This window comes from Melopsittacus undulatus, chromosome 7 (assembly GCF_012275295.1).
Source record: "Melopsittacus undulatus isolate bMelUnd1 chromosome 7, bMelUnd1.mat.Z, whole genome shotgun sequence".
Classification (NCBI taxonomy): domain Eukaryota; kingdom Metazoa; phylum Chordata; class Aves; order Psittaciformes; family Psittaculidae; genus Melopsittacus; species Melopsittacus undulatus.
In genome coordinates, this window is record NC_047533.1 from 43,101,938 (window position 1) to 43,126,052 (window position 24,115).

Here is a 24,115-nt window from a genome sequence, read left to right on the forward strand (position 1 = left end):
CAAAATCATTTAAATTATTCAAATGAATTACAAAAGCACTGTTAAAATTAACGAAAACCTTTTGTGGAAAGATTGACACCTAATGTTAATCATTTTATCTTTAAGTCAGTACATCAAGCACAGCTTACAGAAGAGTGGCTCAGATGCCTGGGAAAAACGAACTGACAGCTTCTTTATATGCTTTAGTGGGCAAATGTCTACATTAGGACTATCTCTCATGATGCTTATCAGTACAGAAATGCCAGTGTTGAAAGGATCTTTATTGGTATTTCACAAACATAATGCATAGGCAGATCCCTTTTTCCATAAGCACTTCATAGGCAAACATTGTTTCTAAATGAACAACCTTACACTAATGAGCATATCCCATTTAAAAAAAAAATAAGAACATGAGTGAGTGACTTTTAATCTTCCTCAAGAAGTTCAAGTGGTAGAAATCCAATATTTGTATTTAGTTACATTATGCAACAATCAGTTTAGAAAAGAGTTATGAAAAATTCATTTTTCTTCTGCATGAATAACTCTGCTTTGATGACAAGCCTCACATTTAGTTTTATGCCCTACATCTCTGAAAAGCAATCTTTTATATAATATAAAAAAGTACATCACAAGTCAGCAAAAAAAAATGATGCTACTCTGGAAAATCTATGCTATCATTAACCAAAGTTTCACATATGTGTGGTCATAAAGTGCTAGCAACCCTACAAGCTGTAAACAAGACTTAGTGCCAGCAATACATCTAAAAATCAAGAAACTCTGTAGTATTACTGACATTTCAGTTGCAGAAAATACTGCATAGATTCAATGTTTCTCTTTGAATTCCCAAATCTAATCACAATTACAAATACAGTTATGATATCAATGTGAGCCCTTCCAAAGGGAATGGAAGACCAGTAAATCCCAATGGATATATGAGTTCTGCAGCAAGGATGATGTAATATATAAAAATAGACATCTTCTGACAGAAGCTGCAAGCTGAGTAAATAACACACTGCATGTCATTAATTTTGCATTAGCTTGCCAGAAGACATTACTGAAAGGATTATGAGATAACAATTTTGTTTTGCTTCGGGTGCTACACAAAATAAAATGATAGCATTGCTCATATATTAACTATAATACATAACTCTAAACAGTTCAAAACAGATGAAAGAAGAAAGGCTGAAAGGTTGTTTTTTGCCACAAAACACAGAACATACGGGTGGGAATTATGTATCGTCATTATTACATTACTAGTGAATGTTCCCACACAGAAACACCCAACGCAAAAAAATGGTTAATGGGAACCATCCAAGTCATCTCAGGAATTTCATATTTCAGACAAAATTACCCCACAATTCTTGCAGTGTCTCACTTTAAAATACACCTGTTTTATGTAATATAACATAGTTACACACTTTAGGAATTAGCATTACTGAGTCTGTTCAAGTATATACACAGCCTACGCATACTTAGTATGTTGTACTGCTTCCTAGTATCATGTATGCACCAATCTCATTCTACATCATGAATATCTTATCACCATCATGCAATAATAAAAACAGTCGTTTTTCAAACTGCAGACTGACTTTTGTAAATTAACAAAAGCAACTAAACAAATATTCCTGGTAAAAGGACAATCACATTTTAAGAACTAGTCCCTTTTTTTATTAATGAATCAATCAGTACAGTATATTTTATTTCAAATATAAACACTAGAAATAAATAATTAGATAAAATATTTTATACTGAATTTGTTATTACTGAAGAAATCTGTTCAAGAAAAGAGACAGCACTTTATTTGTGTAAAAGTGTGATTAAAACACCCTGGCATACCATGCTACTTCCCATACAATACAATGTAAATTTAGGTGTGTGTACAATTATGTTTTGAATTACCATTTCTTTTGCTTACATTAATTTGTTTCAGAAACAAGAACAGAATGCAAGTGAGATGACCTTTTTGCTTTCATTCTGCATATGCCACTTAACAGTCACTTCTTGGCTTCCATTCTCTTTGCTTTTCATATTTTTCCCCTCTCCTGAGGGGGACTAAAGGGACTATCTGAGGGAACACTAAATTAGCATCGAGTTAAAAAATTAGATATATTTGAATAGGTTCAGCTGCTACACCTCATGCAAGCTTCTAAAGCAAAACCTCTTAAATGTTCTGCTTCCCCAAACATTTTTGATGACCAAGTGTACCTGACTAGGATATCCAGTAGTTTTTCTATTTGTAGTTTTCCTTTGTAAATAAGACTAGCTTAATACTTCCAAGATCAAGGATGTTTAAAAACTTTGGTCTTTTTCCCCATGATATCTCCGTATTCTTTACAACCTTGTATAAAGCCAATCTTTCAGTGTGTCCAGATTTCCTTTTTCATTGTCCTATCAAATAATATTCCTAGAGCTGGCAAATTAACTCAGATTTGATTCCTTCTTCCCAAAAGCAGCTTTTCTTTTTTCTTTAAAATGGGAATATTCACAACTGATTCTGTGGGTTGCTTTCTGTTTTATCAAGTGAAGTTATATTGGAATGAAAGTTCTAGATAATCCTAACAATCATCAGGAACATTAAAAGCTGCAGCTATTTACAGGTTTGAAAGATTGACAACATTCTTTTAAACTGATTTCTTGTAGATCGAGAATCTGACAACTGTTCCTACTGATCCAAACTAAAATAACTGAAATTCTATATGCAATAAAGATGACTAAGTACACTACTCTCTTTGCATCAGTTTACTGTGTAGAATACAATGCACTAACAAGAACCCATTTTATCATAGAATTATAGAATGGTTAGGGTTGAAAAGGATCTCAAGATCATCTAGTTCCAACACCCCTGCCATGAGCAGGGATGCCTCACCTGAGACCATGTCTCCCAAGGCTCTGTCCAATCTGGCCTTGAACACTGCCAGGGATGGAGCATTCACAACTTCTTTGGGCAGCCTGTTCCAGTGCCTCATAACCCTCACAGTAAAAAACTTATTCCTTATATCTAACCTGAACTTACCCTGTTTAAGTATAAGCCATCACCCCTTTTCCTGTCACTACAGCCCCGATGAAGAATCCCTCTTCAGCATTCTTGCAGGCCCCCCTCAGATATTAGAGGGCTGCTATCAAGATATATCACAAAACTGTAAAGTCTACATGGTTGAGAAGCAAACACATATAAGGTATTTCATGAGCATTTGTAGTGGTCCATGGAAATACATCCAGCAATATATATTTTACAATAAACATAAATACACATGCAGAGAAGTAACTGTATTAAGCTTAACGTTTTCAACATTCTCATCTGAAATTATACTCGATATATATAAGTCTAAAATAGAATCAGCTTTTTGAATTCTCATCAACTATATTAGTCACAAGAAACCACTTCTTTTCATCTTGTAAACTACCACATTGCTTCAGTAACCACACACACTTAATAAAGAGAAACAACTAGGTTTTGGCATGAAATTCGGGCAGAAAAAAAAATAAAATTCAGGTTTTTTTTAAATCCTTCCTAAATGTAGAAATATGACATAGAACAGCTTTGTTGATTGTTAAAACATTATTTGCAGACAAAGGAAAAGGCAAATTTGTTTCATAAAACAGAACATTCTGAACACAAATTTTTGATCCTGGAATTTTAGACTCTCAGCAGACAATGTGAATGCAAATACTACTAGGAAAAAAATGATATTTTGCCAATGGTTTGCTCTAACTGTTAGGTATAAGAGAAGACTGAGACAGCAAGAAAGGTTTCTACAGTTTGGTACTACATGAGCAGGTTCAAATACTTTTTAAAACATAATATTAAAAAAAGCTAGAAAAAAACTCATTTTTTTCAGGAAGTCATGGCTGCAGATGAGACTTGACTCAGCAACATTAGACATGGTTTCATTTTCATCCCTCTTCTCATGCAAATTTTCAGTCACTCCCTTCAAATAAAGTCCAGGACAATACTTGTCTGCCCTTAACACATCAGCGTGACAACTGGCTCTATAGCACAGCGTGTGAGGATAAGATAGTTACATGCTTGTAACTTGGGGAAGAAGCTGGAGTTATTGACAGCTCCATACCCACTGCTCTTTTCCTTCCAACACAAGATAAACGGATTGTCACCTCATGTGAATCTCAAGCTAAATAGGATAAAAAAAAAGGCTACTAAAAGGCAGAAAGACCTTCTGCAGGGATTTCAGCAGCTGGCTTTAAAAAGACCAGCTGAGGATGAACTAGCAGCAATTTTCATAAGCCTGTTAACTAATTCAAATCTGGAAAGATTCTCACTAATTCAGATCTGCATAGATTAAAGCACCACACACTATACTTTTTGTTCAGGGCTATTCACCGATGCTTCCGTGTTTTATTTACAGACCTACCTGCATCTCTATAAATATTCCCCAGTAAGCTTTGATATTTTGCCTTTAGCAAAGAAAAGGCTATGGTACAGACTAGTAAAAGCTCACATTTCAGTTTACATACCAAGTCTAAGGCACAGGAGATACAGACTACAACAAAACAGGGAGTTACAAATTACTACTCACAACCTGTATGCCACTAAAGAACAGCATCTTATTACAAAGATTATTTTTGGAGATGGAGATTATTTTCGGACAAACTTCTTTTTCCTTTATGAACTTCTGTGATTTACACTAAATATGTCATGCATTATATACATAATAACCAGCTCACCAACACGCAGGCTGGGTATGACCATTCCTCACAGAGGCACTGAAACAGCCACAGAGTTTATTAGCACAGAGATACTACAAGTAAGTCTATCCTTATTTAAATTCACTCCATTGATTAATATTCTACTTTATGGTTTAAAAAACAAAACAAAAAAGCACAAGAAGCCTAAAGTAGAAGAAAAGCCATGTAGGTACTCAGAAAAAGCACAGACCCAGAAAAATGGGTCCACACTCTTTCAAGTCAAGTCACTCAAAACAGGGGCTTTTCATTGAAAACATTAAGTAGCCTCAAGTACAGATACACACTGAAAGAAAATCCACATTCAGAAGTTAAATCCAATTTCTATTATTAAATAAAGTGTTAACATTAATCTTTCTAAAGGCAGTTTCTGACACAGCAGAAGCAGAGGTAAAAATCTGCTATCAAAAAACCTAAACAAGGTTTACCAGATTCAGGTAAGAACAGCTCAATCTAAACTTATCAGGATTTTTTTTTCTTCCCTGAAAAGTAACAGATGCATTTTACCAAAATACTAATGGTGGCAAAAAGGATGCAATTTTATCAGCCTGATAAAGCACACTGATCTTATTCCCATACATTAAGTTTCTATTTTCCTCACCCTAGAAATCAGCAACACTTGTTCCAAAAGTAATATGCCTAAGTACAATGAATATCAAAATGCTACAAAATATTTAAAATTCGTATCAGAATTTGAGAAGCACATTATTATTCTTAGACATAATGTTCTAGTACCCATAAGTTACTTGGGATCATTCCATTGAAAAACTGGTGAGCACTGATCTGAAGATAAGGAACTGGATTCCTAGAACAACTGTACCATACATATTGAAGAAAAGGGGGAACTCCAGCACAGAAAACACTTGCCTGTGATACTGAAACCATACTGAAATTTCAACCCTCTAAGTCTTTCATATAAAGAAGTAAACAGCACAATATGATCCAGAAGGAACTTTTAAAATAAATACATTTCCTGATAAAACATCGGAATTGGCCAAAATAATGTTTGAGAAAAAGAATTTTGAAGCTAAGCAATAGTTTTAATTTGTTTTCAGTTCTATCATAAGAGATTTCTCAGACATAAGAGTGTGGACATTTGACAGTTTGACAAGACACATTCTTACCAAACTTTGTATTTGGTGGATGCTCAGTAGTGGCAGTGACAAATGCAACTACAAATACAAGTCAACTTTAAAAGATGCCACTCAGATCTTCAGATTACTTTACATTTGAGATCAGATGTCAGGGAAAACTTCTGTATTTTGTTTGGTTTGATACCATTCAAAAGACACCCAGGTACACTTTTCTCCCTAGCTTGACAAGCGTGTTTCAAATAATGGTCAATTACACATACTTTGTTAGGGTCCACAAAATCCAGCTTCTTTATGCACATAATCATAATGGAAGACAAACAAGAAGCACTCTTGCAAGTTTTCAGCTAACAGAATCTTTCTGTTGCTCCTTTGCTGCTCATCTTGTCACACTATAATTCGCCTGTTCTACTGACAACAGGGGGACTACTTTTAAAATCAAAATAAAAAATTAAGTCCTTTGTGTCATGGAAGAGGTGCTTGAGTAAAGTGTCTGACAAACACTAGGTATTTTAAATATACCCTTTTCTTATTGTTCTTAATTTTCTCTAAATCACAGACATCAAAGCAAGGATCAATCAAGCTGGGCAAGGGACATTGAGCTGTCACCAAATTCCACATTTACATTAGTATTTTTATATCACAGTGAGACTGCTGAAGTATCAAAGCAAAGGCTAGGAGGCAATTTTAGTCATAACATTGCATCAGCATTATGATATCACACCGCAAACCCACAAGTAAATTGTTAGTGGACCATACACAGTAAGTTACAATACCTGAGGTTTAGTGCATTCCTGTGAGCCAAAATGAAATGAATGCCATATAGGAGGAAAGGAAAAGATGAACATTATCAGACATGCCATAGTACATTCCACCACCATGAAGATAATGTTAAAATTATGTTAATGAAGGTCCATCATCCTCCCTACAAGTTGACTCTTGCAGAAAGCCATGCAACAACTGAAAGCACTGCATTTAACTCTTGAAAAGCACAGCCATGCATCTTCATGTAAGTTCTATATTATGCTCTATGTTTTCGTAAAGATATAGAAAACTTTCTTCAGAAAAGACTGTCTGAACTTTCTGAAGGAAAGCATTCAGAGACCACTGCAAAAAAAGCATGAACAATTTATCAAAAAAAAAATAATAATAATCATTCTACCCGGTAGCTATGAATTTAGAGAAAACAAAATATAAGAAAATATGTGAAGATTTTGAGGATGCTATCAAAGCAGCTTTATTACTTTGAACCTCATGTACCTAACACTAAACCAGAACACGTCCACAAGGAAGAGCAAACTTGAAAGCATCATATTGGTTCTTTATCCATTTTACTCTAGTACATTATTCACTGCAATATCTGAACATCTGCACGGTTTTAGATGCTTCTTTCCTTACCCAAAATTAAGTAGAACCAAAAGTGACACCTTTACAGATACTGACCAAAGAACAGATGGGCAAAAAGTCCACAAGATCTGTGCTATATAATATGTTTTGAATAGCTATGTGTTTCAAAAAACCCTGCTTTCTTCAGTGAATTTTTAAGAAAATAAGATTAAAAAAATTAGGTCATGGGACATAAAATAGTAAAGGCAAACAGACAATGCAGCCTTTAACATGTATGGTTAAAACAGCATAAATATTACTACTTGTGTATGAAAGAACAATGTACACAAGATCACCAAATACTGTAAAAATAGGAGGGAATAGACCAGAGAGTCCTGACTACATTGTAAAACTCATTTGAGCATATTTGACTCAATTTCCTTTGGGAGGGGGGAAATCCAGTCATATGCATTATTTTACACTTTTTAAAGCAGCATTTGTCTGTAATTATTGCAAATTTTACAGTTTATTTGGCAATCTTCCAACTCAATATGAAATCTTGTTTGCAATGAATTTCCCAACACATACACAAAATCATTATGAACTCGCACAACAGAATGGTACACAATGGACTTTTGCTCTTAGTACCAGTTAAGCTTACAAAAACTCATTACATATACCTAAAGTGAAATTTATACAACAGGCAAGGACCTACAAATGCAAATGGCACTGTCTGTAATCTAAATATTGCCCTTCTAGAGTTAGGTCAAAATCACAAACAAAACTGTTTGCTAAGCACAACATACACATACAAATTATATGAATGAAAGTAATTCTTCCTGTAATTCCAACAAAGTACAGTACTGCATATTTACTTTTCAAAAAAAGACAAGTGTTTCACCTTCAAACCAAGTGAACCGGCTCAATCCATTTTAAATTTAGAGGCAATTAAAACTGCACTGAAAATTAAACTATTAAAATCTGTTGTATAAACAAAAACAAATTGTTGGCATAAAATGTAATTATTCAGCTCATGAGGAAAAGCCTGTATAATTAACAGATGTAATCAAACATCTACACACTTAGAGACACACATTGAATAAACAGGGAACTGGCAAACACGTCAAGGAATATCGATAAAGAAGGAAACATGAAGAAAACCTACAACTGCATTGGATCAAAGACAGTATTTTAAGAACACTAAAGCTCTAAACCTGCAAATTTACATGCATGTGGCTTATACTGTGCAAAATTTCAGCCCAATAAACTCAATTAGATTAAATGCACACAAAGTTATTTATGCGCATCCCTTTATGTTTCTAGAAGGTTTGTGGACCTAAACAAATAAACAAGAGCCAAAGACTAACAGCCTTTGGAGTCTTTTGCTTACGGTTGAAATCAATACCAAACAAACATGTTAATCTAATAGAGCTTTTCTCAATTTAAAAGCTATATAAAATGTTTCATAGAATAAATTTTAATTAGCAATTTATTTTAATCTCAAGAGAAAGCCTGAAAACTTTCAACACTGAAGATTACCCGAAAAGTAGGTATCAAATGAAATGACCAAATGATCTCCCTGATGACGGGCAAACTATGCAGCTCACAGAAACCAAGTGAAAAAGGCTCTTGAGGCAGACACCAGTAAAAGTAATTTGACATTTAAATTTTGTATTCCAGAAAGAAAAGACATATTTAATCCAAGCCTTTGGCTTGCTGCAATGCAGCACAGTCCTTTTCAGGCAATAACTGTTGTATGCCAAAGAATGCTTCGCTAACTGACATTTTAACACTGTACACTAAACTATTTGTACTGTAACTTAATAGCAAAAGGAAATGAGAACATAAGTTTCTTTCACAATTTCAAATAACGACTGGAACGTTAAGAAATCATACATGACGTTCACACCATAAGAAACATGCTTTCAACTCTGAACTAAGATTTAAGGTGCACACATGTTCATGTACTGATGAAGTCAAATTTACACCATTTTAAGGGGAAGCCTCCCTGCAGAAGTACACTTATTTAAAGATAGCAGCAAGTTTAGCCATTCTGCTCATTTTATTTTCCTGTTTATGTTCTGGGAAACCATAAATACAGACAGCTTACCGTATGGTAGCCTCTAGGTAGAGGTGGCTTCCCCACAGGGTAAGGGTCAACAGTATCAATAATTGTTTGTCGCTCTCCTTTTTGGTTGATTTTCCTAAATCTTCTTCGAGACTGCCTATGAGAAGCTTGACGTTGAAAATATTCCTCATTTTCATCCATGTAATCAACCTACAATAGATGCAAGAGAGTGTCATTTCCCCAAATAAATATTTCTTCTTGTAAGAAACACAAGAGAAGAGGGACTATACATCAGGGACTGTAATGGGTAATGTCTTTAAACTTAAACAGGGGAGATTAAGGTTGGAAATAAGGAAGAAGTTCTTTACTGTGAGGGTGGCGAGGCACTGACAGGCTGCCCAAAGAAGCTGCAAGCTCTCCATCCCTGAAAGTGTTCAAGGCCAGACTAGACAAGGCCTTTAGCAGCCTGATGTAGTGGGAGGTGTTCCTGCCCATTGCCTAGGAATTGGAACTACTGATCTTAAGCTCCTTTCCAACCCATACCATTCTATGACGCTAAATCCTGTTTTTCAAAACACAACAGTCAGCTTTGAATTTCCTGCACTTTCAGCACTGAGTGAAGCCACTACTACAAATAAATAAATAAATAAATAATTCAACACTGGTATGAACTGCATTACTGAATCATTTACTTTTCAAAATTATCCCTTCCTTCTGCTCTTACTCTTTAAAAATACAAACATTTCACCACTCACTGAAAAAAGAGAAGTGGTATGAGAAAGCACTTGGTAGTTTCCACACTAATCTCTATTTGTCACTTGGTATCTTCCCTAACCAACCTATAGAAAAGGCTTCACTCTTCAATACGCAGCACTGGTATTATTATTCACTTCAAATATTCGGAAGGCATAAAAGAAGGATTTCTAATAATAATTTCTAATGGATATGCCTGAAAACAAATCACTCTAAAGCAACAAGAAGAAGTACCTATTAGGCACATCACAATATAAAATTAGTTTTCTCAGTTTCAGAGTCTTTAAAGTAATAATCCTAAACTACTACACAACAGTACACTGCAATGAAAATATATGAAGTAGAAATTCTGGTCTTAGTGAAAAAGAATAATCTTTTTAAAGTAATTTGGTTGAAAAGCAATATCTCTTCTGTATTGACACTAGTAACAGAAACCTTACTCCAGACCGAAAGCGGGGAGAAGAAAACAAACAACTTTCAGCATTTGCTCTATATTGGAATTCAGTTAACTTCTATTCAATTCCACCCCCCAGGGATAAACAGTATTTCTGAAGATGTACAGAAGAGCTTATAAGGCACCCTGCAAAGTTCCTCCATATTTTTCAACAAGGAAAAGAAATATTAGACAAAAGACTCCTAAGAGTTTGCAGCATATCTGTGTCAGAAGTGTCACATACTCATCAGCTCATGTCACTAAATACAACTTTCAGTGTACTAATACAAGGGGATGAGCACAGTTCCTGGTTCATCAGGCAATCTGGTAAGGCTTACTCCATCACCACTAAGTATCCGTTTCACTGTCACATACACACCCTATATCTCTGCCGCTGCCTCTCCCCACAGAGTGACCCATGCAGCCCAGAGACTGAAAGCTACCGTGCCTGACAAACACCGGGCATGGGATTCTTTCTATTCAAGGTACAATTATTTCTTTGAAAGGTTGAAGTTTTTAAATTCAGCTTTCCCAAAACTCCAGGAAAAAAAGTGTTTAGTGTCACAGCCTATCTGAACTATAACCTATATACAGCTTAGATAATTGTCATGCCTGTATTATGAGCTGACTGCTATTTCAGTGACAGAGGGAAAACCAAACAGAAGTTTTAGGTTTTTAGTTAGAGATCAAGATCAGAGACGATGCTGTTCTGCCACTGGACTAGAGCAGATACTGCTAACAAAATAACCTGCACCCAGAAAGCAGGTAGAATTTTAAAATGTTCAAAGTGCTTCCTAAACCTCAGGCAGCTGAGAATAAATTTAATTTAATCAAACAATAATTACTTAAGGTAACCTGAGGTTAATACTTTAAAGCACCTACGCCTACCTTTAATGATAAAGCAGCTTTAAGAAAACAAATACAAAACAAAAATAAAACCCCACAAACTATTCTGCTATTCTCCTAGCACAAGAAAGCTTCAGTTTTACAAGAAATATTGTAAACATTACAAGATGCCTTTATCACTCAAATAATGCAAGTAGGTGTGCAAAGAATGCAAGAAGTTATATATGACATCTTATATTTATAAAAAGAATGTGCAAAACTGAAGACTCCAAGTTTTATTGGAAGCTGAAATGTTACCAAAGCTGGTCTGTAAAATTTGAAAGCAACCGAATGAAATTCTTACCACAATCATTTCGGATGGCTCCAAAACAATGCATTCACAGCCACGCCTGAAGCTTCCTGCAGAACGCTTGCCAAAGCTGAAGAAGAAAAATACCTGAATCAGAACAAAATCCAGACTATAACACAACCTGTGAGCATATTTGCATCTTCTCGGGATACCGTAAAGCACAGAAAAAATGTACATACCTCTGAACAATATAAGTTTCATATGTCCTTCAACAAGTAAATGGTACTCAAGGACACCAAGAGCTATGTAATTTGTATTTATATACTTTTCTAAGAATATACGCTAAATAATTCTATTAACGCTAAAGTACGTGTTAATCAAGTGCTGTCTATTGAAGATGCACAGTTGATTCTGAACTACATTACAGAGTTTGATCAAGTATCTTCTGACATTACAGTATTAAGTTTCCTAAGCTATCTGCATTTCTATAGAGCTAACTAGCATACAAATTAAAGAATGAAAAGGCTGATCAACTATAATTACTTCAATAAATTAATAAAATAAGGATGCTTAACATTAAAGTATTCCCAAATTGAACTGATGAGGACAAAAGTTTGTTCTGCCTTTCATGACACATTCCCACCTCAGTGCTGTAATTAAGCTTGATACTAATTTGCTTCATGTACTATAAAATAGAAAGCTATTTTAGTTTCAGTTTCTGAAGTTCTCTGCCTGTATTAAACAAATGTGTCTCCCCAAGTTAACTGCAAAGAATTCTCAAAATGCCAGCAGTAAGGGTGGAATGCAGAGAACCAGTACATAATTCAGTGAAATACAAGATCTTATGGTTATTAGATCCTTAATTGTACACTGTCAGAGTGGAAGAAAAGACAAGCAGCTGAAGTTTGTTTCTGGTTATGTGTGCTCCCCTCCAGCTGGCTCATATTTAAGACTGTCTGGTCAATGCCACACTTTTCCCACTGCAGAGAGGAAGGCAGGACATATTAAATAGCTGGAACCCCAGGACCCCTCCTGCAGCCTGCCTGAAAATTTGCCAATGTAACTATCTAGCCTTTCCCTGCCTTCAACCTGGCGCTTTGAAACAGGCATATGAAACCTTCATATCTGAAGGTCACAGTGCAACACCTATTAAATCAGTTTATGAAAAACAAACCAGACTCCTTAAAACTGTAAAATCTGAATTTTAACCAATCCTGTAATGCACAGTCACAGTGACATGCTTAAGCTTCAATGTCTGTGAAAGTAACTTTTTTAAGCTTTATTTCATAACAAGCAAACTGAAGAAGTTCCTATACCATTTGGAACAGTCAATCTAACCCGTTTATCTCTATTCTCCCGTCCTGTCTAGCGATTAGTAGAAATGAACAATTTAACTTGCTACGCCAAAGGCTAATCTCTTGACAACAGCACTTTTACAGCTCAAAAAGGCAGCAATCAGATATTGAAAAGAAATGCCAGCTGTGCTTATTCATCAAAATAATAATCGCATTTAATGGTACATGGGAGTTCCACAATAGAAAAAAAATCTCCAGAATACTAGGCCTCTTGAAAAGAAACATTCAATGAAGAAGTCTCTTGGCAAAATGCTCATTTTCCTAGAGGCAAACACATGCTTCCTCCTATAGTCCAGCAACAAAACACAGAGTACTTTCCTCTACAATGCCATCTTGAATTTTATACAATTTCAACTACTCTTATAGATACTAGAAAATGAAACCATTATCTTGATTCCCTACACTGTTACAAGTGACTTTTATTAGCCTGATCCATGCACACAGTTTTTCTGTAAAAAAAAAAAAAAAAAAAAGAAAGATGGGAGGGAAAAGAGAAAGTAAATCAATTCATTGATTGAAAAATAGCAATGTAAAAAATGTTGTTTAGGAAGTCAACTTATTTGATATGCTAATTGAAAACAAACACAGAAATATTCCCTTTCTTCTTGCAGCTCCTTATCCCCTCTTTGTAAGCATTGGCTTTGGTGTAGAACATCCTATTGCCGTATTTTTTGCCAGCCCATTTTCTGGCCTCACAGCAAGAACTAATTTCAATAGAAATTGCATATACACTTTACAGTCCACCATTTTTTGATTCCTCTATTGCTGTCTGCAAGTATCAACTTTGAACTTCTGCCCATTGCTAATTGCTGCTGACATTCAAAAGTTTCAAGTTTAGCAAGCACAGTAAAATCTAGAAACTGTTTTGGATGTGCCTTTCTATTCTTGCATAACTTATTTGGATTCAGCACAAGGGAAAAGATAGTCAACATAGTAAGACAAAAGGCATGTACTAAATTACTATAAAGACAATTCTTCATTCTGATCCTACAAACACACTGGTTCTCACAGCAAATAACTATGTCATTGCTGCACTGCTCGGATTCCTATGACAGCACGGAGCTTATCAGAGCAGACAGAACATCACACATACATATTATCTTTGACCAAAGATCGCAAGGCACTTCAGGTTGCAAATTCTCTTATCTTTGTGAAGCATTGTAGACAAGAAGACAAGTACATTGAGACAGAAGAAAGTTAAATGACCTTTCAGATGTTGCAGTTCTTTCCCCAAATACGCCACATCAGCTAAACTTCCTAACTTCCAATCTGCTGCTGAAAATTCATCATCAGTAAAGAATTCATGCAACCAGGGAAAATTAGGGAACTCTTGTGACTGGCCACTATATCTCAACACTTCAGAAGTGTCCAACTCTGACTACAGTAGAACTACCACTATGGCATTGCATACTATCTGTTGCAGAGCCACACTTTGGTACCTAGACAGTCATACAAACACTTGTTGACATGCAACTTTGAGAAACTACTGGGAGCTTAGGGCACTGTCAATCCTATGGTTTCAGTGTAGAAAACTGATATCAAAGTCAGTAAAGCTTTATCAAAATTAATTTGTCAGAGCTTTGCCCAAGAGCAAAAACCATCCAAAAAAAAAAAGAAAAAAAATAAAAGAAAAATAAGGACTTCAGATGACACTCTTGTCTACCCAAAATCCCTAGCTGCAGTAATCAGACACTGGGTACAAGAAGCCACCAAACACACTTGATTTAAATGAAAGCAAGTTATTTAAAACACTAGTAAGCAGTGAAAAGAAGCTGATACCCAACACATAATACAGTTTGTTTATGGAGACGATCAAAAGCCCAAGCTGTAAAGCCTTTTATAAAATAGCAGGAGAGGAACTTCATACAAGGGACCACAAGCCGGCATGCAAGCTGGCTTGAGGGATGCTAAGTCTCACACACAAACAGTAGCAGCAAATAAAGTTTCAGTGGAAGGGCTGACATATCTTCATAATACCAGCTCTATTTCAGTAACTTTTGCTAGAGACTGTTCTTTCCAAATTTTGATGACAAATTTCCGATAGAAAATTGGTTTGACTACCCAGATTTATCACAAAATACAGTCTACATGAGCACTGGTTAGCTAAAGTAAAATGTATGAGCAAGTTTCAATGTATGAAGGATTTGATAACCTTATTTCCTCCCTTAATATAGTGTGAAGTAAGCCTGTGGATATATGATTTCAGTATGGAGCTTAAGGTTAAACCACATTTTTTATTTTAAAATGCAGTAGGGAATTTTACATAATATACACTTCACACTTGGTTGTATCATATCATTCCTTAATAATTTCAATTCAAATTATATTAGTACATTAAGATACAAATCTTTTCCTAAGCCTTATTAATTTCAACTCCTAAAAATAGCTCACTTGCAACTATTAAGTCAGCAACACACGTGAGGATCCCAATGAAGATCCCAGCTTTGCAACTATTTTCTCTAAAACATTGATGTGCATGAGGAAATTCCACCAAAGGAAACTAAGGTAGTTTAAAGTTATCTTTTAACGGTGGCTGTCAATATGGGATGCAGAGGTTATAGCAGTAATTTAGATAGCCAGAAGGCTGCCAGGTTAGGATATTGCTGCCTCACCTAAAATCCCCAAAGAACCTTGCTTTGCAGCAGCTTTTCCAACACTTGTTTTTTCTTGCTACCACATAAGCTCTGACTTGAGGTTCCCTGAGTATTAAACTTCACAGATGCTCTCCTCAGCACCTGTCCTAAAGGCATTTCACTTCTGGAGTAATTTTCTATCACAGTTAACATTTATTCCCCATAAACCTATTGAACCCATGATGTGCATATAAAATGACTTTAAAAACCCACAACCTGATATATACACAAAGCAATTTGATTTCCAGGAATCCACTTTACAGTAGCAATTTTGAAAGCCAATGATAAATAAAAATCCACTCTTGGAAGGTTATATGTTCTCCCCAAGCAACTGTTCCATAACTGTACCATTCCCTAAAGCAACTAACAAAAGTCTAATTTCCCACTTCACTATTCAAAAGCATTATTTCCAAATAAATTCATTAGTAGCAGGAAAACCTTTTGCTCACTATGTGTTTTCAAAATAGGTATTTTAACCCATATAAGTAATTTACAACTTCATTTTCATTCTAATACATTCGAAAATTCAGTTTACACTGACTTGTTAATAGGAGACAAATTTTAAGTGAAAGATAAGGATTTCCATGTTTCCCCAAGTTTACATTTTTAGTTTTCATCAAAAAACCCTTTGCAATTATAAAACTTCAGTCAGTTTAAGTATGTCAGTAGATCACAGACAGCAAAATGAGAATACTTTAAGACCCTTCAAATTTAATAGATGTACTAATAAAACAACAAAGTACCTCAATTAAATGAAACACCTAAAGCTACAAGCAACACATTAATTTTTATGAGCACTTATGCACAGAGACAGCCAAAAACTTTCAGGCATTGAGGGTGACTTGTTCTACCCTTTCTATTATCATCGTGACACTGGAGGACAACTCAGTTTTCTCCAGACGTGACCCATCCATTTCCCCAGGTCCCCAGACATACTTGTACATGCACACACAGATGCTCTTTCCAAAGCTCTCAAGGAAAGACAGCAGCTACTGAGGAGAGAACATTTCCCTATCAGCATTCAGCCCTGTCCCCTTGCCTTGGGACTCCACATTCCTGTTTTCACATCAGCCCGGCTCCCAAATGGAAAGCTATTTCTCAGCAGTGGAATGAGAATGCATTCATCAAAAGTTATGCAGAATCTGAAGTCAGCTCCACTGACAATGAAAACTGAGAAAAGGTTTCTCAGTAAGAAGCCCTTTTATTCCTTCCTCAGAGATCTCTCACAGAAAGCCCAATTTCAATTGTGACAGCTATTTTTCAAAAAGGACATGCAAAATTTAGAGGTTTCCTCTATAATGTGATTTTAGCTTTTATTTCTTTTGCTATTCACTACCTTGATTAGCTTAAAGTGATAATTAATTCACAGCTGAATTACAAGTCTACATAATAAAGTCTATAACCAAGTCTATAATTAAACTACAAGTCTATAATAAAACTACATCTAAGTCTCACAAAAAAACTTCCACAAATTATGGTCATCTATAGGATGCACATTCTTCAACCCATTTTAAAATGCAAGATACTGTTACAGTTTTATGTATTTTTAAATGCAATATTTGCAACAAAGTTTAGTTTAGAATAAACTATTTAATTGGCGTTTCCTCTAAGTCAAAAAGCGTATTGCATTTGCACATGCTCTAACACAAGAAACAATAAAAGTGACACAGTTTCTTGTTTCACAAGTTCTTAGTTTTCTCTGTACATTTTTACAGGGAAATAAATTCCATGTCAATTTTGCTTAAAAAAAAATCAAACTACAGTATATTAAAAGTAAAAATATTATGGCTGAGTATTGTAATGATTTATGTCAAAACACTAGAAAATCGGTACTCAAAAACATTCTTTGTTCTGAAGTTTTCAAATAGGACATGCAATGGGTTAACATCACCACTGGAATATTTGCCAATGCATAAAACAAATATTCTAAACTCTTCTCGTAAAAAATTACATTGCTTCAGTTGACATCTACATTTAGGAGAATCACAGAAACTACCAAAATGAAATAAAGAGGTACTGCTTTAAGCATATTTAGAATGTGAAGTTATGTAAGCCACTGAGTCTTCATTTGCTTTTAGATAGCCCTCACCCTGCAAATACTATTACTACCATCACTGCTTATATTCAAGTGCTCTCTAATGTGTTTCCCATTTTCTCTTTACCCTCCACTTCCAAATCATGCTTCCCAAACTCAGAGCACAGTGGAGTCACCATTCCTCTGGACTATTTGCTGCCAATGCTGCATGGCATTGCTTCCTCCTTACAGTTCCATGACCTCAGCTGTGACAAGCAGCTGCATCAATTATTCTCTGATACAGAAACAAATATGAGCAGAATGTCTGGTCTCTCACAAATCCCAAAATCAAATCTTAATGCAGTATTCAACATTTAACTTGCAACAACACTAAAACATGTTAGATTTAGTTCTAAAGCAAGCCAGTCATGCTGAATTCCCAAATGAAATACTATAGAGCAGTAGTTAGTAGATGTCTAGATGGACAAAAAATGGGGACTATCTTCTACCTGCCACTTCCAGAGATAGTAAGGGATTCAGTCAAGTTCCTCCTCCTCTATCTTTTTGACTAAAATCCATCACATTTCATTTTGGTCCCTCTACATTAGAATGAAAAAACATCAATCCCTCTTAATGGCTTATTCTAACCAAGCTAGGTTTAGCAGGGTTTCACAGGAATGGGCTGCAAAAGCCAGACTCCTCCACCCAACTTGCCCTTGCCAGGTATTTTTTAAAGTTACCGTTCAGAAGTGTATATACATGCACAAGCCATCCCTACGGGAAGGCTTAAGCATTCTGATGAAAACTAAGTTTGACATGGCCATTTTCTGACCCCTCAGAAAAAAACAGACAGAGCCCATCATGCATGCAGAGCAGCTCTGACGCAAACAGCCCTCCGCTGGGAATGATGCAGCAAGGGAAGGTAGCAGCAGAGTTCCCCACACTTAGAGCCACACACTGGAAACTATGAAAGCAAGGGTTTGTCAGCTAAAAGACAGAGGGTCATTATCAGATAATTTGATCTTCTGCAAAATATAGGCTGGCTTCTTCAATTCTCACTGAATTAGTGCCTATCTTTTAGGAAAAGTAAGCAAATACTCAAGTGAAGCCCAAGATGCTTTTGACATGTATTAAATATTACTTTTAATTAAAATTGGGGGACATCTGCAAATCAAAATAATCAGTAGATTCACCTTTTTTTTTCCTTTTAATATATTGAATTTTCACAATGTTATTATGGATACCACCTTTTTCTTTTTCTTTTTTTTTTTTTTTGTCCCAGCAGGAGCAAATACCTGCTTTATAGAAACACTCTTCACCTGAAAGAAAAATTGAAATGCTGGCAGCTGGAATCTGAGTTGAAGAGGCATTTGCAGACATGTCACTGTCTGCAAATCCTGGAAACATGAGCTCACTACGTACCATGGATAAGGATGATTAGACTTATCCAGTGTCATACGATAGCTTAGATGTTTACAGTCCCAGATACAACAGCTCATGTGTCAGGGAAGGGACTCACTTGCAACATCACAGCTAAGTACATGCCACTTAATAATACTTTGGGAGGGATGTTTGTCAAGATTAAAAAAAAAAGGCCTCAATGGTCACTGCAGCTCGTTGCTTGACCTGGGACCCAACTACACTCTGCCAGAAAAGGGATCACAGTGTCAGAGTCAATAACCCCACTGCTCCAGCAGGAAGAACCCAGCACACTAGACAGAATACCTGACAACTAACCAGTCCATGTGAAGGACATAAAAATTGTATGATAAGCACATTTATAGAATATCAATGCTTTCAATAAGTCCCACTAAAAAATGTGTGAAAGTTAATTTGCACTCCAGCTGAAAGCTTTAGTAAACTTCTTCAGTATTTTGAACACATTTAGTTAGCATCCTTAGAGATGACAGACTGGAGTACTTTATCAAGCAATACTTGTAGGGATTTTTTTATTTCTTACGTAAATGCAACCCAGATCAGATGTTGCATTAAACTGGTAATCTACATCTGACTACTGAAAGCACTTCAAAAGAAGCTCCTGAAAAGCCCCAGTGAATAATTTGAAACTGGGTAGATTCTGGAGGTTTGCTCCCAGAGAAGGTCCCGTCAGTCAGTCCCTGAAGCATATGCCTTGTAATCTTCGTTTTCTCTTAGTAGAGACTACTGTTTTGAAAAGTGTCATTAATTTCAACATCATAGTGAGTTGCAAGACTGAATATGGCAGAACTTTGGGTCCTTTATGACCCTTTCATAAACAAGAGAAATGCATTTATGAAAATCAAGATCTGTGTTTGTAAACTATACACACATATATGAACAAATAAAATGGATGTAGCAGTGGCATTAACAAAATTTCGCTTGTTGCAGCATTTCAACTTTGCAGCTTCTCTAGTATAGGAAGCTAAAAGCCAGGTACCTCATGGGAACAACTGACAGAAAAGATCCTTAATTGGGGAAAAAAAAATCACCTTATTTTTAAACTCGAAGTTTGTTTTTTATCTTGGAAAACATTCAAAGGTGAAAGCTTTTTCCCTAACTTTTTTTAATATTCTTTCTTTTTTAAAAAAATGTGTTTTCATAAATGGTTTCAATAAAGAGAGCTTTGCTTATGCTTCATCTTAATGATGTCTGTGTTACCATGGAAATTACTCTGACATCACAAGATCTACATAATGGTCTCAAAGAATGGGAAGTAGTAGGAAAACATTACTTAAGAGGCAAGACCTTGTCTGAACACAGTGTGGCTTATTAACATTCATGACATTCATTAAAACAGAGGAGCATTTTTCCAACCTCATACAAAGCCTTTAGACGTTAAATGAAGACTTTTTTCCCCTTCTGAAAAATATACAGTAAGCTTTATAAAATCCTCCTATAGATTTTCATAATTAGAAATTGACACTTTTTTTTGCAAATATTAAAAATTAATAACTTGACATATCAACCAGGGATGTAGTAGTAAAATAAGACCATACATATTGACATTTTCCACCCCACTTACACTCCTAAACTCATTCAATACACACAGTTCATTCACATGAAGGGTTAAACACACCCTCAAACAACTAGTTTTCGTAAATCCTATTAGTATATGTAATCAAGATATCTTTGTCATAATTTCCCTATAACTGTAGAAGAATAAAAAAATACCAAAACAGTGAAGTAATAGTTATAATTTTTAGCTATTTAGATTATAATGTTAAAATAAGTTATCCCTAATTTAACATGCTATTTTATGTCTAATGTCCCTGGATTTACCTTTCAGAAACATTTTAAAATTGCAGTGTCAACCAAAAAAAAAAAAAACCCTCTCAAACATTTTAGTCTTCTACAGTATGAAAAAATGTTTTGTCAAAAACACCATTTGTTGAATAATTGTAGTAGCAGAATCATGCTAACAATCAAAACAATAATTTTGATTCTTGCACACAGTTCGTTTTGTTGTTATTTTGGGGTAAGCTCTCATAAAACTTGCCCAGAGACCCTGACAGCATGTAAAACGAACGTGATCTTTCTTTTGCCCTCAGGAGGAATCTCATAATGGAGTTTTCTAAGGTAACCGAGGAGTTTTTTGGTATTTTGCAGATTTGTACAAAATCTCAAAACCTTCAATACTAATCATCAGAAGGAACCTTAAATCAGAACAGACTGCAGAACAGATTATCTCACCAACTGCAGTATCAACTGTGAAAGAGCAAGCTTTCTTCTGATAGATATTTTTAATTAAACATGTAAGTAGTAGTGAATATCCAAGTATAAAAGGCCTCACATTTAACTTGGAAACAGCCACAAACTTCATTACACAGAATTTTCCCCTCAACTTCTCAGAAACGGCTCTCATTTTTTTTCCACACCCTCACAGTATTCAGGTAATTTATTATCATTTCAGATAACAGGTTTGCAATACTGAACTCAAGCCAGAAATTTTAGAAGATACCCAGTGTGAGAACTGTTAAAATTAAATAAATATCACAACGATAAAGTACAGAGGAACAATAATAGCAAAAAGCAAAGATGAACAGTGCTTACAAGACTGATTACTTGCTGTTCTCAATTACTTTAAACTGTGACATGCTCCATTTGAAACTCTAATGCTGGAATTAGAAAGGTGTCTCTAACCAATGAAACCCAAAATACATTAAAGAGTAGAGTCAGCAATAAAAAACGTATGTTTTCAAGGACAGCTTTTATTTGAGCACATTTTAGAAACATATCAGCTGAGCAGCACAAAAATTTTCAATAAGAATATCTTTAGGAAAAACACCTTTCGGTGGAATGAATGTGTTTCCCATCCTGTCCATCCTAGAGAGCATTCTAAACATTCCTAGGTAAAAAGAAACCAACAGCACCCACCCCTCCAGAAAAAGGCAACCTTCCCCCACCCCCCCCAACTCTCAATTTCAGCACCTTTTTCAACACTAATTAGCTATAATTTTAACCCTAACTTTCTAACATTTAAAAACCTGGGATGTGAGAGTTGGTATCATTCATAGATGTCATAGATTCCCCTATCAGCTACCTTAATGGATTCTCTCTTTTCTTAGATTGACCCCCATGAATCTAGTCTGCTAAACCACTCAATTTTAATTTTTCCTTAAGGTCTTTTTCAGTTACTCTGAGCTATTAAGATATATTCATGCTTACACATAAAAATTCTACTATCCATGTATACACAGATTTTGTTTTCCTTTAGCATTGGCTCTATCCCATACTTACATCATACTGAAAAGTTTTGAGCATACTTAATCTGTACAGCAAGTGCAAAAAATAAGCTGGTTCACAGGCTAGACATCATAAAAACAGTAATTTGGATTTACACAGTTACATTGTTTCTATGTTCCATATCACAAATTCCTAAACATAATTTTGTCATTAAAATTTAGCTTTTTAGTATTTTTAGACAACTGCAGTTTCAATGGGAAGATACTAACTTGAATAAAGCACAATATAAGAACAGCCAATATATGAAGTTTTTCTGAACATTCTACCAACACACCTGAGCATCAAAAGGTGATCCAGACCATATCAAGTCCATCATCAGGTCTTCCATATGGAAAGAGAAATCTGTAACTCTGGGATATACACTTACAAACCAGCACAATGCTTGCATTTGTGACGGCTTCTGAACTTGACTTTTCTCCTACCATGAGTATTTCCATCCCTGAAAACCTCCCCCACCTTAAGAGGGATCAGAAATATTCAGGCTCACTTAGAAGTTATTCAGATCATTTGACACTTTCTGCTTTGTTGTTACCCTCTAGCTCCCATTACAAATTGGAAGGAAGCCTAGGAGCACTAGACCCACTACACTAGATTTCTATTTTTATTTTCAAAAGATGCCAGTGTAATAGATTAAGGCCCTTAACATTTTATCAGCTGGGTAAGAGCAAAATTCCAGTAGTGCTGAAATAATTGTTTTGACAGGAACAATGCCAAATACAACCCAATCTCATCATTCAGGAACTGTGTCCTCTTCTATTACCCAGTACCCCAGATATTTGCAGCACATGTGAAAGATGACCAAATTCAAACCCCTATGAACTCTTATATTATTCAGCAGAAGACAAACTGGGTGGGATAAAGCAAAACGTATGTACTACCAAATTCATTTAGCTGTCAAAGTAACTATTCATATTTTAAAAAACCTGTACACCAACTTCCTAGCAAACAGAAAAGTTTCAGATGACATTACTGGTACAAGTAGCATGTGCTCTGCATCGTGAACTTTACTGTAACAGCAGGTGACGTGACAAGACAAGGACCTGTTAATTTATGGCTCAGCTAATTCAGCTACAGCCAGAGCTGCCTGTAACTGTGTCTAAGTGAGGAAGCCAGACTCAGAGATCTCAAAACCCTCCCTGCATGCCTTCCCTGCTAGCCAGCCCTTGGAGAGCTGAGGTCAGGGGTATAGACCCATGGCAGCTCCAGTTCCACCAGTACCTTGCGAAAAAGAAGGCAATGCCATCTATCAGTGAGCTCCAGGCTTCACTAGTAACACTGGCCACAATACCAACAGGAGATGAACAAGTTCAAAGCAGATTGCCAGATCAGGCACTCCCAACAGAACGGCCAATCTTGTAAACAAGCTTTTATTTTGTCCAGGAGTTTAAGTCTAAAAAAGTAATCACAGTCGCATGCACTGTAATAGTCTAATTTTGTACTTGCAGGTAAAAGGAAACATTTCTACCCAAGAGGACATACATACACAGTCTCTAGGTAGATTCAGATGCTACAAAGCAATTAGCATTACTTTCTCAATGTGTATTTAAAATCTATTAGAAGTTCATGACAGACATACACTCAGTTATAAACGGACTGACATCTCCACTACTTCTCCCAAGTCCCCTCTTCAGTTTATGATCTCAGTCTTTCCCAGATTAGACTGTTACATCACACTCCTTCATGCTTCAGCTTCAACTGACTGACTGAAATGTTTAACTAAGGCATTCAAACCAGACAGAAGACAAGAGAGGGAACAGCCCACAACAATATCATGATACCATGACAACAGTGGTGAGCATGGCTTCAGAACAGCGCTAGCTGGATACAGAAATAAAAAGCAACATATAGGTCATGGTAAAATCCAGCAGCAGCAGCTAGCAGCATAAATAACTAAAGATAAATAAA

General features: G+C 35.7%; 1 protein-coding gene across 2 annotated transcripts in view; it reads right to left on the bottom strand.

Moving 5' to 3' along the window:
- RAPGEF2 (Rap guanine nucleotide exchange factor 2) overlaps window positions 1-24,115 on the bottom strand; it is a 185,207-nt gene that overhangs the window by 80,024 nt on the left and 81,068 nt on the right. For both annotated transcript variants that reach the window (XM_034064593.1, XM_034064592.1), the window contains exons 5-6: window positions 11,541-11,616; window positions 9,208-9,375 (exon numbers count right to left, since the gene is read on the bottom strand). In XM_034064593.1, the coding sequence (XP_033920484.1) occupies window positions 9,208-9,375; window positions 11,541-11,616 (244 nt within the window). The remainder of the gene's footprint in view (window positions 1-9,207; window positions 9,376-11,540; window positions 11,617-24,115) is intronic.